The sequence below is a fragment of the Carlito syrichta genome, unplaced genomic scaffold (assembly GCF_000164805.1).
Source record: "Carlito syrichta isolate Samal-C Ts95f unplaced genomic scaffold, Tarsius_syrichta-2.0.1 Scaffold309784, whole genome shotgun sequence".
In the NCBI taxonomy this organism is placed as follows: domain Eukaryota; kingdom Metazoa; phylum Chordata; class Mammalia; order Primates; family Tarsiidae; genus Carlito; species Carlito syrichta.
Window position 1 is genome coordinate 1,185,133 of NW_007253880.1, and position 18,375 is coordinate 1,203,507.

Genomic DNA, 18,375 nt, shown 5'->3' on the forward strand with positions numbered 1-18,375 from the left:
AGTTGGAGTCTCACTCTGTTGCCCAGACTGGAGTGCAGTGGCTGCTCCCGGCCACCGCAGCCTCTACCTGCTTGGCTCCGGCGGTCCTTCTGCCTCAGCCTTCCGGGTAGCCGGAATTACAGGCATGCACTACCACGCCCGGCTGATTTTTTGATTTATTGTAGAGATGAGGTCTCGCTGCCCAGGCGGGTCTCGAACCCGCGGGCTCAGGCAATCCACTCACCTCAGCCTCCCAAAGGCGCGGGATTACAGGCTGAACCACAGAGCCCAGCTGATCACACACTTTCTTAGAACGTGGTGGAAGACCCAAGAATGCATCCTCCTCCCTCGGCTGAGACAGAGTAATTACGGTGAACAATGAACACATGGCTTAGATGCACCTTCTGCCTTGGCTGGTCCAAGTAGCGCCGTCGTTCTCACCTGGGTTCAAACCTGGCCCTGGCTGCCAGCGGCTTGGCTCCAGACGTTTCTTCTCTTAATCAGGCACTTTGTGCTCTCTGGAAACGGCCCTCCCATCAGTCACATTCCAGAGGAAGGGGAAGGGGGGCTTGGCAGGTATCAACCACAAAGCCTTCTGGACAAAAGAAGTCTGTAAGCCCTAGTGGAATGCCAGCTTTTTGTGAAAATAATCAGGATGCTGAGAATTCTTTTTTTTTTAATCTTTTTTTTCCTGGAAGGTAACTGTGTAAAAGAAAACACCTGCTGCTCCTCGGGCTGTTTTAAAATACTGCCTGCAGTTTACAAGTGCAGAGATTTGCATGTGTTGTGGAACATTTGCAGGCAAAATGCAGTCTGGGAAAAACAGATTTGTGGCAGGGCAAGGCCTTTGGGCTGCAATTAGATGATGTTAGGACTCTGGGATGAAGTAGACAAACTGTGTGCAGGCCTCTTGAGAACAAAGGTTATGTCTAGAGGATCAACAGTTTTCTTTAGTAGTATTATTATTCTTATCATCATCATCATTATTTTGTAGAGACAGGGTCTCACTGTGTTGCCCAGGCTAGTCTTGAACTCGTGGCCTCAAACGATCCTCCTGCCTCAGCCTCCCAAAGTGCTGGAATTACAGCCATGAGCCACTGTGCCCAGCCTTTCTTTTTGTTTTAGATTGAAATCCAAATATTTGCAGAACAAAAGGTAGTTCTAATTTCTTTCGCCTGAATCACCCCCCCCCCAAAAATCCCATAATGAACTGCTGATTTTTAGCATTATCCCAGGAACAGTGGTTGGCCTTGTTTACAGAGCTGAGGTGGTAGCAAAGACTGTCTAAAGATTCTGTCGCTTTAACCTGAAGAGCACCGCATTTGTGGTCAGCCAGCTCTCTCTCGTTAATCACAACAAATGTGTATTCTTTTCGCAGGGCGAACCTTCCCGACACACCCGTATTTCGCTGCCCAGCTTGGAGCAGGACAGCTGTCCCTCTACAACATTTTGAAAGCCTACTCGCTTCTAGACCAGGAAGTAGGATACTGCCAAGGTCTCAGCTTTGTTGCAGGCATTTTACTTCTTCATATGAGTGAAGAGGAGGCGTTTAAAATGCTCAAGTTCCTGATGTTTGACATGGGGCTGCGGAAACAGTATCGGCCGGACATGATTATTTTACAGGTATAGAGCGTTCCTGGTGTCTTTGTAAAAACCTATGCCAAGAATATTCATTATCCCTCTCCAGGTAACGTGGCCGTCTCTGTTGTTGCTGATAACAGTACTCTGTGCTGGGCATTATTCCAGCTGTTTCATTTGCACTTACCTCCCCAGTAACATAACGGCAGGACATTGTTAACCAACTCAGTGTATAGATGGGCCAGGTCACATGGGTAGCAAGTGGCGGAGCTGGAGCTTAAACCCACACCTGTTTGACTCAGGGCCTTCTCTCTCATACCCTTCATGACCTGTCAGGCGATCCAACTCCTACTTCTGAGTTTCTGCTACTTCCTCTGCTGCGGAGCCCCGCCTCCACCCGTCATCAGCTCAAATATCACATCCTGGGAGAAGCTCTTCCTGAGCCGCCCTGATGCTGTGTCTCGATGCTGTGTCTCCCCGGGCACAGGGTATCACATTATCCAGGCTCATTTCTTTCGCACAGCACCTTCACTGCCAGAAATTAACCTTTTGGTTTACTTATCCACTCACCTGTTTATTTTCTGACTTTCCTTATCACACATGCTTCATGAGAGGTGACGGGGTCTTAGGGTCTTTGTGCTGAATTTTCAGTTTCTTTTTCTAGGTTGGAAAATATATTTAATTTAGAAAGTAAATTAGGGGGAGAGAGAGAGAGAGAGAGAGGAGATTCACCTCCCCAAGGTAGGGGAGGGGGCCAAAGCCAGGAAACATGGTGACCATAGTTCATAGAGCCACGTGGGCACAACAGAGTTTAACAAAGCAGTGGCCCCAGTTTCTAAACAGTGCTTGGGATCAAGTAGGCACCCATTAGTATTTGTTGAGTGAGTGAACCTATCAAAAGAAAACCAAACACAGAGCGTATTCTAAGTACCAAGTGCTGTTCCTGCTGCCTTTCAGAGGTGGGAAATGTCCTGGATCTCGCCTCAGGAATATTCCTGAATGTGGCTTACAATGTTGAGGACGTGTTTACATGCTCATTTACCAGCAAGATACTGTCTAAAGATTCTCAGCCTCAGCATTCATCCTGGGAGAGGATACATTGCAACTGATGACCCTCTATGAGAATACCAAATGATGTGATTAAAAGTCCTTTCACCTCAGCCTGTGAATTTGAGCCTCATGAACATAAATCTTATAAAAGGAAGCCATTTCATTCACTGGAAAATTCTGACCCACGTGACACTTGCCCCACTTACTGGTTGGGGGTTGGTTGGAAGGACCTTTCTACATTCCCCTCATTGTCTTTCATGTAGATGGACTTTTTGAGATCTCTCTAATTTAGCATAGCACACAGCTCTTTTTGGCCAGGTGGCCTTGCTTGATAAGACTCAGATATAGAAATTGAAGAGTCGGCTTAAGGGGATCATATTGCCTGAGCCTCTGAAAGCAGTTTTTTTTGCTTTTTTCCCCAACTTGGGCAGTGCATACCCAACCTAGACCGTCTCAGGAGGATTTTGGCCCTGTTTAGAGGGTTGTTTCTTTAGGCTCAGGCCAAGGCACGCTCAGATCTGGACTTTCTCTGTGAGGCCTGGGCTCATTGTGGGGTCACCAGCTCATGGAGTGAGCTCCTTGTCAGAACCAGGCTGTTCTCTGAAAAGGAAACCCTTAAAGCTGGAACCGACTTTACTTGGAAAAAGTTTTGTCTTAAGACAAACACTTGTCTTCTTGTTTTAACTTGCCTAGGAGCTATATATTTCATATGTTATATAAGGCTAAAGAAATTACACTTGTGCTGCCAATTGAGTAATTTTAGAGGTCCAGGGCAGTTTACTAAGTGAACGTGTACAATGGACTCCTGTGATAAGATGCCCGGGTTCACTTTTAGCAGGGAGGCTGGCTTTTTCTTTCTCATTCCCTCAGGCTTGAGTTTTGCTAAGAATGTGTATTTGTAAGAGAATTTATGAAATGTTTGCACAAGACAGATGCTTAGATTCTCTTAGCCAAGGAACACAAGGGAACAATAAAAGGAAGTGGCAAGACACAGCACTAGTGTCCTGGACCTACATCTCGCAGTGCCAGCCTACAGCGGGCACCCAGGAAGCGCTTGTTGCATGAGTTAGTAGCTGGCACGAGGCAGACAGGACGTTGAGAACTCCAGAAATTCTCCCCTTACACCCACCCGTGAGTGGGGTAAGTCATCCTGTGCGTGGTGGACATCTCGTTCCCAGCCCCTGTGGCCATCTTTCCTGCAGATTCAGATGTACCAGCTCTCCAGGCTGCTGCACGATTACCACAGAGACCTCTACGACCACCTGGAGGAACATGAGATCGGGCCCAGCCTCTACGCCGCCCCCTGGTTCCTCACCGTGTTCGCCTCGCAGTTCCCGCTGGGATTCGTAGCCAGAGTCTTTGGTGAGCATGGGGAATCTATAGGCCGGAACCAGCATTCTCTCGTTAGATGAGAAACCCTTCTTGTCACTCCATGGTGGTTCTTATTGTTATGCCTGCGGCTCTTCCAAGACCAGGGTATTGCTTGAGATCCTGAGTGGGGTCAGGTTTGGGTTTCCTGACTTCCAGGCGGGACTTCCCAGATACCTCCCTCGTGTGGGATGTAGTTCTGATTCCTTCCCTGCCAGGCTCTCCCTGCAGAGGCATTTTGAAGACTTGGACATGTGTTTTCCTCACAGGCCACCCTTTTCAGCCTCTCTGGGCTGTGACTGCGGACTGGCGCTGACCCTGGCCTCTGGGCAGCTGCTTTTTCTAGAATTCTCTTTGCATCTCCTTCGCCCTTTTCTCTCCTTTCCCTGCCCTCAGCTCTCTATTTCCTCCAGTTGCTCTCTTGAAGACCAGTGTCAGAGCCTTGAGTGACACCTCTAGTGTAGAGGACTCGGCCTCCCTCTCAGCCTCCACACCTCACGCAGGCCCCCTGCCTCATGTGCCCACATGCCACAGCTTCTGTCATTTCTGTGCACCGACCATAACTTAGGTGGCTCATGTATGAAACCATCCCGTTTTCTTGATGTGCTTGTTGAGGATATTGTCTCTGTCACTTAATAGGTGTTCACCTGCAAAGTGTCAAAACTGTATTGAGATGGCAGGAATAGGACTGTCCACTAGGATGTTAGGAACTGTGAGATATTATGAGGGCAATAATTCTTGCACAGTTTGTTTCCCCTACTTCAGAATGAAAGTAATATTTCTGACAATTCACTTTTCTTTTTCTTTTTTTTTTTGAGTTGGGGTCTCTGTCTCCCAGGCTGGAATACAGTAGCACGGTCATGGCTAACTACAGCCTCAACCTCCTGGGCTCAGGTGAGCCTTCTGCCTCAGCCTCCTGAGTAGTTGGGACTACAGGAATATGCCTGGCTAATTTTTTTATTTTTTCATAGAAATAAGGTCTTGCTATGTTGCCCAGGATGGTCTGAAACTCCTAGGCTCAAGCAATCCTCTCACTTCAGTCTCCCAAATGACTGGGATTATAGGCAGGAGCCACCACCACACCCAACCGACAATTCGGGTTTAATTTTTTTTTTTTTTAATTTAAAGGAAGGCAGAACTTCCTAATCCAAGGAGGAGGTTACTAAAAAATTGATAGTTATTCTATATCAAGTGTTTTAAAAAGTCATTTATGGTCAGTCACTTGATAGCTTAAAAATTCAGCATCTTATACTTTTTAAGATTGTTTTTAGGATTAGAGAGCATCTTCAAGGGAATGTTCAAAAACATTAAGAATGTACTTAGCATACTTTGAGTAAACATCTTATATATCCAAATTCTAGAAACTCTAAAATTTGATTTGTAATAGAAATGAGCACTGACTCTGCTTCTTCTTTCGTTCCCTTTCCCTCAGAGGACTAGACTTTTGTTATTCATATCTATCCACCAGAACCTTTAAAGAATCTTCTGTTTTACTTTGCTAGAATTTATGTTTCTAAAATACTCATTACTCCTTTTTGCATAATTTATCTCCACAAACCGATTTTTTATTTTCTGTCCTTAAAAAAAAAAAATCACTAAAATAAATACTAAAAGCTATCTGCCAGTTAAATAAAAATCTTTAGTGAGATTTCATGAAACTTTATACCATAGTTTAAAAAAAATAACTAAAAGCCTCAAAATTGTGTGCTTAGTTTTAACAGAAGTTACAGAAGCCATAAGATCTCTAGTTGTAAGTCTCAATCTTTCTTGCCAACAACTTCTGTGTTTCTGACTTTTCTTATTCTGGAAATGAAAAGAAAAACATGAGCACACCTTCCTTACATTTTCTCCAAATTCTTTCACTGTGTTTTTTGTGCAGGATCATGGAGGGAAGGGAGGCGGCAAAGGGGAAGGGAGGCTGTTTATGTGCAGCTCAGGCAGGGAATTCTGGTGTATGAAGAAAATTCTCCTCTAGGGGCTGTAGGGGCTCAGAGGCCATCATGGAATCAATCATCCCTGCCCAGGGGCCCCAGGCACTACCACTGCTGCCTGCAGAAAGTTCTGGGGGTCTAGGAGAGATGTCTCTCCTTGGGCTGTGTAGGTGGGTAAAAGGCATGAAAAACTAGCCTCTAGTTTGGAAGTGTCACCTCTTCTGCTGCAGAATAAACGGAGCTCTGTGCAGCTCTCTCTGGTGACTTCCTAACAGAAGCTGAAGCTTGAAGAGGTGGAGTGTTTTTCTTTGTGGTACTTAGGCAGTGGTGGGTCCTGGAGTTGCTTAGACGTTGTATATAAAGATGCCAGTGTCTCGTAATTCCTGGATCCCATAGACCCCTGCCCCTCCAGTTGGCTAAATTCTCCTGGGGTTACAGGCAGGAAGTGAGATCTCAAGGCCACACTGTGTTGTGATGTCACTTTGCAAAAATCTCTCTTTTTTTTTTTTTTGTACAGTCCATCCCATCTTTCAGTGCTTAGAAACAAGCTTAGGCTCCACAGAAAAGATAGGTTTTTTTTAAAAGCCATTTCTTTATTTAGCATTGGTGACCTAATTGCATTTCTTTGGCCCCATGAAGGTAGATGGCTTAGTTTTACATTCTGAAGCCTGCCAGTCGGGCACTGTAGTCATTCTGGCCTGGAGCTTATTTCATTGTAAGACTTTAAGTCTGGATTAAACTCTAAAAACAAATGGGCCTTTGTTGATGATTCACTGTTTTCCATATAAGTGTAAGATTCTAACTGCTCTGCTTACATTGGCAGAGCTCATGCAGTAATAGGTCGCCTCGAATGAAATGTATGTGCCACTTAGAGGGTAGCTGCCATGGAGAAGGTGCCTTCACTCGCATGGCGACCATACGTGGCTGAGTGTCAGTCCTTCTCTCTGCTATCATATAATGTCAGATGGCCTCCTCCTGTATTTTCCTAGGGCTCCGGGGCAGTTGCTTGTTCTGATCATCTTCTCATCACTTCTATCTTTGGGGACAAATATCTGAAAAATAGGTCCTGGCTTGTTTTGATGGAAGAGGCGCCTACAGTCTTCGGCTCCTGGGAATTTCCTATAAGACACGCTGCCAAGGAGATGAGAGAGGGGGTGGGGTCTAAACATGGAGGGTGTGGCAAAAAAGCACAGATGCCACCTGCAGAGGGTGAAAGACTGGGAAAGCCAGATTGCTTATATGCCCAGGGCAGCATCAAGCTCTGCAGACAACGTGCTGCAGTGGTCACAAAGTGAGTTTTTGCACAGTCTGTGCTGCTGTTCCATGTAGCACTGCCGTTGGTCTTCAATGTTCCCCATTCCTAATAGGATGTGGGACTCCCTCCCAGGAGAAAGTTAAGAAGAGGTGTCCTTGACAAAGACAGAAGTGGCTAGAAAAGAGATGCCCTGTAAGTTCGCATAGGAAGATGCACTTTCAGATCTGGGGAGTTTCAAGGGAGTTCCAGCACATGGTACCACAGTTACAGGATCTGCAAAGGAAAATGGTTATTTGTGGCATTCTCAGGGAGGAATGTGCAAAGTGGTAGAGTCAGCTGAATTAAGAGTTGGCTCAATGGCTCACGCCTATAATCGCAGCACTTTGGGAGGTCGAGGTGAGAGGATTGCCTGAGCCCATGGGTTCAAGACCAGCCTGAGCAACTTGGTGAGACCTGATCTCTACAATAAATAAAAAAATTAGTCAGGTATGGTGGTGCGTGCCTGTAGTTCCAGCTATTCGGAAAGCTGAGGCGGAAGGATCACCTGAGCACAGCAGGTCGAGGCTGCGGTGGCTGGGCGACAGAGTGAGACTCCAACTCAAAAAAAAAAAAAAAAAAAAGAGTTCCTCTACTTCCTGCCTGGTAAAACCCTTTACCTTTTTCTAGGTGGCTTGGAAAACGAAAGACTAGAAGGAAGAGGCAGGAAAAAGTCTCACTGATGGGAAATGGCTGCAGTGTTGTGAGCCAGGCTGCAGCAGGGCCATGGGGGTGAAAGCAGCAGTTTCTTTTTCCTACAGTGTTTTTTTTTTTTTTGAGACAGCGTTTCACTCTGTCACCTCAGGCTCGAGTGCAGTGGCACAATCAGAGCTCACCACAGCCTTGACCTTCCTGGGCTCAAGCAGTCCTCTTGATCAGCCTCCCGAATAGCTGAGACGACAGGCATGTGCCACCATGCCCAGCTAATTTTTTCTATTTCTATTTTTTGTACAGACAGGATCTCACTTTGTTGACCAGGCTGGTCTTAAACTCCTGGCCTCAAGCGATCCTCCTGTATTGGCCTCCCAAAGTGCTGAGATTACAGTTGTGAGCCACTGTGCCCAGCTCACAGTGTTTTTCAAATGCAGGACATCAGCTTACTTTCTCAAGGAGAATAATTAGCTTTTGTGTATTTTTTAAATTGTAGAATGCAAATGTTTAAGGATTAGAAGACAGACAAAATAAAAATAGGTTTGGGACAGTGGGTTTATAAATAACATTTTGTTTTAACTGTTATTTTAAAACTAATTGTTTGAAGGATATAGATGTTACCCCCAGGTGTCGTCAGATAAATTTAGGATCCCTTTCCTCCCAAGCAAAACTCACAAGGATTCTTCCTTCAACCCTTCAAACACATCCTTCGTCTTGCACGCTAATGTTCTCCTAATTCAAGGCCTCTCCTGCTAATCGAAGTTTCTGGGGCAGAGCTTTCCTGGGCCTCGAAGGAAGGGGTACTTTGGGAGGAGCTGTGATGATCGAACATCTCTGGCGGCCTTCAGTGGACGCCTGGGCGTCGGCTGGTAGGAACCAGCCAGGGGTCTCCTTAAACAGTGGGTGGCCTTTCTCCATCTGCAGCTAACCAGCCCTTGCAGGGATCAGACCCATGCCCTGAATCTCATTAACATTCTCTCCTTACCAGAGAACTCACCTACTCAGAAATAGAGGAACACAAAGCCTCAGGGACTCCCTGGGGTGCTGGGGTAAAGTTAAAGTTGCTTGGCCAGGGCAGAGGTCCTGGGGGGTCTGGCCCCCTATCTCCCCACTGTTGGCCATACCTCCCACCCCACCCCTGCCTTGCCAGACTCCTTCCAGACTCCTGCATGTGGGGTCTTCCTCACCTCTCTGCATCGACACCCCCTTTTCCTTCTGCTCAGAGTATTACTCGCTGACTTCTTACCTAGCAAGTTTCCTTTGGTTCTTCACGCAGTCACCTTTCCTGGACTGTTTCCCATCTCCTTGTTCTCATAACACCCGGGCATAACTACACCAGTGCAGTACTTTTTGATGCTTCTGCAGTATGTTCTTTGTGCTTTTTCTATGACTTAATCCCTAGTGTCCAGTACAGTGCCTGGTGTATGTTACATGCTCCATATGCGCTTGTTAAGTTAAAGAAACTTCTCAACAAGGTGCTCTTAGGGTATTGTGAGTTAGCATTAGGAAAGGGCACTTCTTTTTTATTGCATTAAATACAAACAGATCCAATAAAATAAACATGCCCAGAGTTCAATTTTAATTTTTTTAACATATCAATTTAAAAAACTGTAAAAGCACACACATTTTTCCAAATTTCCTTTCATTCTCATCATACAATCCAGAAAAGTCTCAATCTGGAATTATAGAAAGTGCTTACTAAGTGGATTTGTTGTAAAAACCAATGCCCTAATAAGGAATAAAACTCAGAAGCTTTGTTGTTAACCTGAAGAGACCACTGATATGCTGTATATGCTCGTAAAAGTTCCCAATAACTACTTATTTTAATTGGCTCAGGTGTGGTACAGTGTCTAATTTTAAGGCATTTGTCCTTCAGAGACAAAAGATATCAAACTATAGAAAATCTCTGGACTCGTAGTGAAATTCTTCACCTGGGATTCCTAATCCCCCCCCCAGTCTCATTTTCCATTCTGAAAGATGCCATCAATTCTTGTTCAGCTATAAATATTCATATATTGAAAGGCAGTCTTACGGTCTAAACTATTATAACTTCAAATTCACTTTATCATTTTGCTTTTGGAAATGTTATTTTTTGTTTAAAAATACATCTTAGTTATAGTAGTATTTTAGATCTTTTTACTTTCTTTAGTGGTGAGGTTTATGAGTAGACTGTCTGTTTTTGTTTTTGTTTGTGTTGGGGTCTCCTCACTCTGTCTCCCAGGCTGGAGTGCATGATCACAGCTCACTGTAGCCTTGACCTCCTGGGCTCAGGTGATCCTTCCACTTTAGCCTCCCAAGTAGCTGGGACTACAGGTGTACACCACTACACCCAGCTAATTTTTTTATTTTTTGTAGAAACGAGGTCTCACTATGTTGCCCAGGCGGGTCTCGAACTCCTGGGCTCAAGCAATCCACTCCCCCTTGGCCTCCCAAGTGCTAGAATGGCAGGCATGAACCACCACACCCAACCAACTCTGTGTTTTATAAACCAGTCATTTCATGGGAACATTCTTCCATGGCACTGCCTCCATTCAAGTAAAACTTCACTTAGGAAGCTCAGATTGCAAAGATGCAATCAGTTCTATGGTTTCTCTTCCCAGCCTCAACTACCATGCCTAAGAAGGAAGTGAAAGATCAACCCTTCCCAGTTTCCTGGGCACCCTGAGCCATCAGCAGTTGTGATGTTTGCAGAAACTGTGGCCCTGAAGGGTGAGAGACAAGACTGACAGCCATCATGCCTCAGGGCTACACCCAGCCTGGCATGGGCCAGCCCAGTGGGCCCCAGCTCAGCTCACGTGTTCAAGGGCTTTGTGAAGGTCTCTCCAGGGCTAACTGACCCACAGGCTCCTGGGTCTGTCATTTCTCCCCATGCTTTGTCCATAAATAGCCCTAAGTTTCCCATTTGTGCTGCCACTTCCAGCCTTTGCTTTTCAAATGTTTCTTTATGTCTTTTAAATGTTGTCACACTAAACCACCTAGAGAGGCATCTGCCAGGATTCTCCCCCTCACCTATTTTTGTTTTTCTTGATTTGATGAAATTTACAACCTAGAATCTTCCATTATCCTGCAGCCAAAGAAAAGAGAGAAAAGAAATACTGCCAGTTGCCTCTAATTAGATTCATGCTCTGATCTTTAATATTATTTTTCTTATATCATTATTCCAGATATTAGGTAATTTGCCTGAATTTAGTCACCCAGTATTGAATGACTGTGTCTGTGCCTTTGTCCCAGGACATTTGACCCTTTTTTTCCAGGGCCTTCAACTCTACAAGGAAGGGGAGGCCAAGGAAAGTTGCCTTGGCCGCCTGCTTTCTCTCTCACTGTGCAAAATCTCAGAAAAAATATGGCAAGAACTAGACAGTAACTTTGACAAAGTTGTTTGAACTCCTCAGAGGAGAAAAAATGTTCTTTACTGCATTATCATGTTAAACTTCAGTAAACTTGTGTTTATTAATACGCTTTTGCAGTTGTGTGATATTTTACAGTTTTTAGAGATCTTTTAATTCAAAGCAGAAGAAACAGAGGCACTTTTTCACTTACTCTATCTTAATTTCTGATGTTGTAGTATCTATAAAAGTCTTTCCGTTTTACCCATAAAACACGTTTGAGTAACTCCTTTAAAACCCAGAGCATTCCTGGAAAAATAGACTAATAAAAAACTTTTCTTTTTCCTTCTTCCAACTTAACTTTTGAAGCATATTTGAATTTAATTGATTTTCAGGGTAAAAAAATGATTTATCTGAACCTGTGATAAAATCTTAGCCTTGTGTTTATTTATTAGTTTTATTTGCAATATTGTCTTGACAACCCTATCTGAGATATCAGGTTCTTAAAAAGGAAATAAAGTTTGCAATGTCGGGTTCTGCTTCTCACCCTCCTGCTCTGACATGTGGAAAAAGAAACAGAACGGTACTTCTTCAGAAACTGGTCTGTCTTAACTTTCTACGTTTTTGTGTTTTCTCAGATATGATCTTTCTTCAGGGATCAGAGGTCATATTTAAAGTGGCCTTGAGTCTCTTGGGAAGCCATAAGCCCTTGATTCTGCAGCATGAAAACCTAGAAACCATAGTTGACTTTATCAAAAACACACTACCCAACTTGGGCCTGGTGCAAATGGAAAAGACCATCAATCAGGTAGGATTTCGTCCATACCTTGCAAACCTTAAGCAATCCTGGGGATGTGGGAGCATCAGTGTCCTTTGAACATGGGCTGTTTTCTACGACTCAGTGTTCTGACCAGCATCCTACACAGTATGGCATGTTGGAGGCACGTTGCAAATATGTATGGAATTCTTAAATATAGAAAATGCCCCAAAAAAGAGGGTGCTGAAAAATGTACACACATTTTAAGAAAGAAAAAAAATTGTATTAAAATTGTAATACTCAGTGTATACTGAGAGAAAAGATGAATACAAGTTACATTTGACTTCTGCAATTATAAGAGGAGCTCAAAGGGTTCCCATCAGCATCTAGACATTCCTGATGACAGTGGACGACTGCAGGACTTGTATCTGCTTGAGGCCTCCTGGATCTTTCCTTGTGCACATCACACCCAGGACCATGTGTCTCAAACTTATCACGAATGCATGCAGCTGTTAGGCGCATTGGAGGTTCTTTTGCAAACTCACATCTCCATTGTCGTTGTCCTCCACAACATTCTTAAATTTCAGATACCACTTCAAAATGGTCTTGCACTCCTCAAACGACAACCCTGCTTCTGCCATTTTCATTGACCGTCCTTCCTGTGGTGGCACTAGCATTCACTTGATGAATGCCGTCTTTTGAGAGAACATCATACTATACGTTGCTACCATAATTCAATTCTTCTTCAAAAAACCATATATAGATGACATCTCTTAAAATGTATATACATTTTTTGGCACCCCCAGTGTGCGTGTGTGTGTGTGTGTTTTGAGTGTCATGGTGGAATACCACGTGAAAACACAATGACCAACTCTAGTAGTTTGTTCTTCTGAAATGTATGCGTTTAAACAATGTGAAATATACATCCATACATTGTAAAATAGATACATTTAGACAAGGTCTGCTTTGATGTTTCTGCTGAATAGTATTAATCAGAATTTTCCAAAAAATAACACAGACAACAAAGTTGTGATGGGGAGCATATATTCTACAAATTGGTTGAACTCAGTCCTGTGGCTGTGGCTTTAGCATTTCTGGTTTCAGTGTACAGTACAACTGTTACCCTCTGAAACGGTGGAGGTCAAGCTGTGAATGCAGCTGGGAGTGACAACTAGACCAGATGGTGAATGTCTGCGCCGGGTGTGGGAGCAGACTTTGATCCTATACAGTCTAAGGAATGTCGTGAATCTTCCAATAATGACTGCTGATGATGAGGGACTGAGCTGCCTGGCAGAGGGGAAGGTCCCCCTGGGAGGGTCCAGAGGCTGGGGGCTAAGAATACACTGGAAGGAATTTCATCAATGGGTCACTGCAGTCTACAGTCAGGCCTCTCGAAAGCCTAGACCCTGCCCCAGTTACAGTCACACGTCGCTTAGCAACAGGGACATGTTCTGAGAAATGTGTTCTTGGGGGATTTTGTAGTTGTGTGAACATCACAGAGTGTACTTACGCACACCCAGACAGTATAGCCTGTGACTCCTAGCCTGAATGGCCCAGCCTATCACTCCTGAGCTGCAGACCTGAGCTGTATGTGACTGCACTGAATACTGCATGCAGTTGTAACACAATGGGAAGTATTTGTGTATCTAGACATAGAATAGGTATAATAAAAAGACTATAGTGTTATAATTGTATAGGGTCAGGTACAGTGGCACATACCTGTAATCTTAGCACTTTGGGAGACCGAGGTGGGAGAATTACTTGTGCATAGGTTTGAGACCAGCCAGTACAACATAGTGAGACTTTGTCTCTACAAAAAAATACAAAATTTAGCCAGGCATGGTGGTGCACCCTGTAGTCCTAGCTATTCGGGAGGCTGAGGCAGAAATATTGCTTGACCCCATCTGTTGGAGGCTACAGTGAGCCGTGATCGTGCCACTGCACTCTAACCTGGGTGACAGAGTGAGAACCTGTCTCCAAAAAAAAAAAATTGTAAAGATCGTATGGAACCACCGTTATATACGTGGTCCATCACTGACAAAAACATTGTTATGCATTGCATGACTGAATCATGAAAACATAGAGCAATCAGGCAAGAACAAACTGTGAAATAAAACGATTTTTTACAAATCCATATTCTGGGGATTTCTGATAGTCCAAGAGGCATCAGTGTTTCTTGTGCATTGCATCCAGATGTGGCATGTAGTTTCCGTCTGCTTCCCTACCCTGGGTGTTAGACACAGAGAAAGATGCCACATCAGGCCTGGCAAAGGAGAGGGTTCCATGCCCCTGAGGACTTGGGAATTGCATCCGCACGTGGCCCACGCCACCATGGAAGGGGAGTTCCTCCCACGCCGCACTTACCTTTGCTTGACAGGCTCTGCGTCACTCTGAATGCTGCTCCCCTGGCTGGTTCCTCCCTATGTGAATGACTTGGGCCTGCCTTTCTGCCAGGTTCTGTGGGGATCTATATACGCCCGTGATCTCCTTCAGTCATGACCACATTCCGGAGAGGCCAGCAGGCAGCTCATCCTGGGCATGATCACTGTTGCAAAGTGGACCACAGGGGCCTCAGCCGCGAGTCTCCCTCACCTCACCTCAGAGTGCTTCCCCAGCTCTGTGACACCTCCCTGTGCCTCTGGGGGGCTAGAGTGCTTCTGGATTTTACTGGCATCCTAATTCTGCATTTTCCACACTGGTGATGCTCTCATGTCTGGCATTTACAATCATTCCCTTCTCATGGCCTTCGTATACTTTGTATACTTATGTTTTGTAACTACTGGGGCAAGTGCAAAGAGCCTTGGGTACCTTGACCGAGGTCTGCTTACCTTGCCCCTGGCTCTGAGGCAGGCTGTCCCAGCTGACATTCAGGTGACCTCCTGGGTACTGAGCCCCAGGAAAAAGTTCCACTTTCTCTCCTTTCTGTAAAGAGTCAGTACGTATTGAGAGTTCACGGTGTGCCGAGTTTCCATCAGATACCCTATTTTTTTTTTTGAGTTGCGGTCTCTAGCCCAGGCTGGAGTGAAGTGGCATGATCTCAGATCACCACAGCCTCAACCTCCTGTGATCAAGTGATCCTTCCGCCTCAGCCTCCTGAGTAGCTGGGACTACAGTTGTGCGCCACTGAACGTGGCTAATTTTTTTTATATTTGGAGAGATGAGGTCTCACTATGTTGCCCAGGCTGGTCTCGAACTCCTGGGCTTAAGCAAGCCTCCCGCCTCGGCATCCCAAAGTGTTGGGATTACAGGCATGAGCCACCATGCCCGGCTGGCCATCGGGTATTCTTGAAGTGTTGGAAGAACAGAAGTGGACACTTTCTGGGAACAGAACTGTTGTGTGCGTGTGCCTGGTTTGTGTTAGGTAACCATTTGGAAATCGGCACCCATTGTTCCATTGACTTTTTAAGATTTCTGGGCATGGTGTTATCTTCCGCATTGTAGATGAGGAAGCAAGACAGAGAGAGAGAAACATGCCCAGTGCCCTGTGGAAAGTGGCAGGGTCTGTGGGAGCTGGGGTCGTGGGCCACCAACTGCTACTGATGGGAGCTGGGCTGTGGGAGTCTAGCTGGGCCTGGAAGTACGAGCCAAGACAGGAGTTAAAACACATTTTTTTGAGAAGCCCAGATGGTAAAGACTGTAGGTTTTGTGGGCCGTGAGGTCTCATCTCTGCCTTTAGCAAGCCAAAGAACCATGGACAATGTGTAAAGGGATGAAGGGGCTGTGTTGCAATAAAACTTTATTTACAAAAGCATGCAGTGGGGATGGGTTTGGGCCACAGGCAGCAGTTTGCTGACCCTTGAGCCAGATGAGCACAGCATATGTGAAGGCACAGAGTGAGAGCACTGAGAGCACTCCAGGAGTCCGGTGTGTTCCATCCTTTGGGGAGGGCCAGGTGGGCACAGGGCAGGAGTACATGGTCTGCATTTGGACCCAGGCTTTTATTCCACTGTCGTCTTGATAGAAAACAGAACTCAGATGCTCTCTGCCCTCTTCCCTTCCTGGGTTTCAGTCTGAACTTGACTTCTGAGTGTTCTCTGCCAGGCCTTCTGCCTTCCCACTGCTCCCCCACCCCCGAGGGTGCCCTGACTCAAGTTCTCACTGAGAGCAGGCCTGAGATGCAGCACGATTCCGCTGCGGCTTCGAGGACCCCCAGGCCCGAGTCTTGAGTTCCCTGGGGTGCAAGTGATGGAGGCGTTCAGGGAACATGCCCTGGGTGTAGGTGGGTGGGCTTCTGTGATTGCCAAACGCCCTTCCTATAGGTAGTCTCAGCTTGAGCCGCTGGGACACAGCCCAGAGCCTGGGTGGGAGAGGATGCAGGTAAGGACAGGGCCAGCCTAGGAGCAGCCATGGAAGGCAGCTCCGAGGCCAGCAGGGGCCAGAGCAGAAGAGCATGGGTCTTTGAAGGCTGTGTGGCAGTTCCCCAGTGGGACTTTGTACTCACCCTAGGAACTGTCAGTTGAATATAAACCACCAATGTCTTCTGACCCAAGAAGAAGGGAAACTCCAGGAGGGGTTAGTAACAAAGGGAAGGAGGTCAGTGTTGTCAGCTTGTCACGGTGAGCGCTTTGTGGCTGTGAAGCCTCAGGTCAGTTTCAGGGAGAGAGACAGGGTGGATGAGCGGCCTTGGGGGCAGGCACGTAAGGGTTTCCGGCATCCTTGAGGCTCCACTCAGAGCATGGCCTAAGCATCCTCATCCTGTCCTGTGAGAGCTTGTTAGAAACCAGCATCCTGGCCCCAGCCCAGACCTGCGGAATCCAAGTCTGCATTTCAGCAGGTCCCCCAGGGCGTTCACATACACAGAATATCTGCAAAATCTTGCCATGGGCAACACCACTGACGACACACGAGACCATTCCCTGTCCGAGTTGAGCTTGTAGAAACCAGGATCTTAACCAGGCCCCTGTGTTCAGAAGAAACATCTCAGAATCAAGGGCAAGGCTGCCTCTCCTCTGCCCTGGGGACGAGCCACTTCTTGGGCTGTTTGCACCCTTGAAAAGGAGTGGTTTTGTAAGGGATGATCAGTGCCATACGAAGAGGCGGGCCGGGTGGGAGAGGTGATTTACCATGCATTGTTGAGAGCTGCTCACATGTGGAGGTAATAAAAAACAGACCAACTCTAAATCGGTTTTATTATTGTTTTTAATTCACTACAGTCAGTGCACCCCCTTGTTGCGGATACCTCTTGTTCCCAGGATCCAGCCCTTGGTGTGGCACAGACACCAGTAGATTTTGGGGGTGGGGGGTATTATGAGGGAGAGGAAGGTGGGAAGTCTGTGGGAGTTCTAGAAACCATCAGAGCTCATGGTTTTGTCACACAGTGTCCACAGGCTGTGGAGAGAAATACTGTCTCCCACAGCGAATGAGCCAAGAGCATAAACAGACAATTCGTGGGAGAGGAGACATTCATAAGCAAATATCTGGGAAATATTTAGCTTTGTGCATAATTTAAATATGTAACATATAAAGTTGTGCCTACTAGATTATCAGAATAGTATTTTTAAATGCCAGTACCCAGGGCCAAGGGTATATACTGTAATATGTTGTATGTATACTGTAGTATGACACACGAGTTTGTTGCTCATGACATTGTACAGTGATTAATACCACTTAGGAAGCAATTTGACATATACTGGGGTGCCAAAAAATGTATGCACATTAAAAGAGATGTTACCTATGTAGTATTTTTAGTTTGCCATCATCAAAAGTGTCTGGACACTCATAGTAAACACTTTGAGCATCTCTTGTAATTGCAGAAGTCAGATGTGACTTGTATTCATCTACAATTTTAATAGTTTTTTTCCTTTCTTAAAACATGTATACATTTTTTTTGGGCACCCTCTGTATTTCACAAGCCAGTAAAATATACATATCCCTCCAACCAGTAAACCCACTTCCTGGAACGTGTTCTTAGGAAATAGCCCAAAACATGGGGAAAGCCATCTGTATAAGGATATTCTCATAGAGTTGTCATTTATAATAACAAAAACTTGAAGGCAGCTAGATATCTAACACTTGGTCAATGAATGATATGGTTACGGTATGTTGAGTTTGTAGAATACCACAGAGCCATTTATAATTATGGTTATGAAAAATATATAGCAACATGAAAAAGCTCGAGGCTGGGTGCTGTGGATGACATGTGTCATCTCAGTGCTCTGGGAGGCCCAGGAGGGAGGATCGCTTGAGGCTAGGAGTTTGAGACTAGCCTGGGCACCATAGTGAGACCCCCATCTCCATTAAAAAAAAAAATTAGCCAGGCATGGTGGTACATGCCTGTAGTCCCAGCTACTCAGGAAGCTGAGGAGGGAGGATTGTTTGAGCCCAGGAGTTCAAGGTTACAGTAAGCCGTGATCATGCCATTGTACTCTAGCCTGGGCAACAGAGCAAGACCCTGTCTCTAATAAACAAATAAACAAAAACGAAAACACTCTTATGTAATGTAAT

At 45.5% G+C, this 18,375-nt stretch overlaps 1 protein-coding gene across 6 annotated transcripts in view; it reads left to right on the forward strand.

Annotated features, from left to right (window-relative positions):
• Window positions 1-18,375, forward strand: part of TBC1D1 (TBC1 domain family member 1) — a 246,921-nt gene that overhangs the window by 221,085 nt on the left and 7,461 nt on the right. For 5 of the 6 annotated variants that reach the window (XM_021717489.1, XM_021717490.1, XM_021717491.1 and 2 more), the window contains 3 exons: window positions 1,358-1,602; window positions 3,810-3,969; window positions 11,813-11,982. In XM_021717489.1, the coding sequence (XP_021573164.1) occupies window positions 1,358-1,602; window positions 3,810-3,969; window positions 11,813-11,982 (575 nt within the window). Of the gene's footprint in view, window positions 1-1,357; window positions 1,603-3,809; window positions 3,970-11,812; window positions 11,983-18,375 lie in introns of those variants that run through there. The other variant, XM_008067841.1, reaches the window with a different exon arrangement.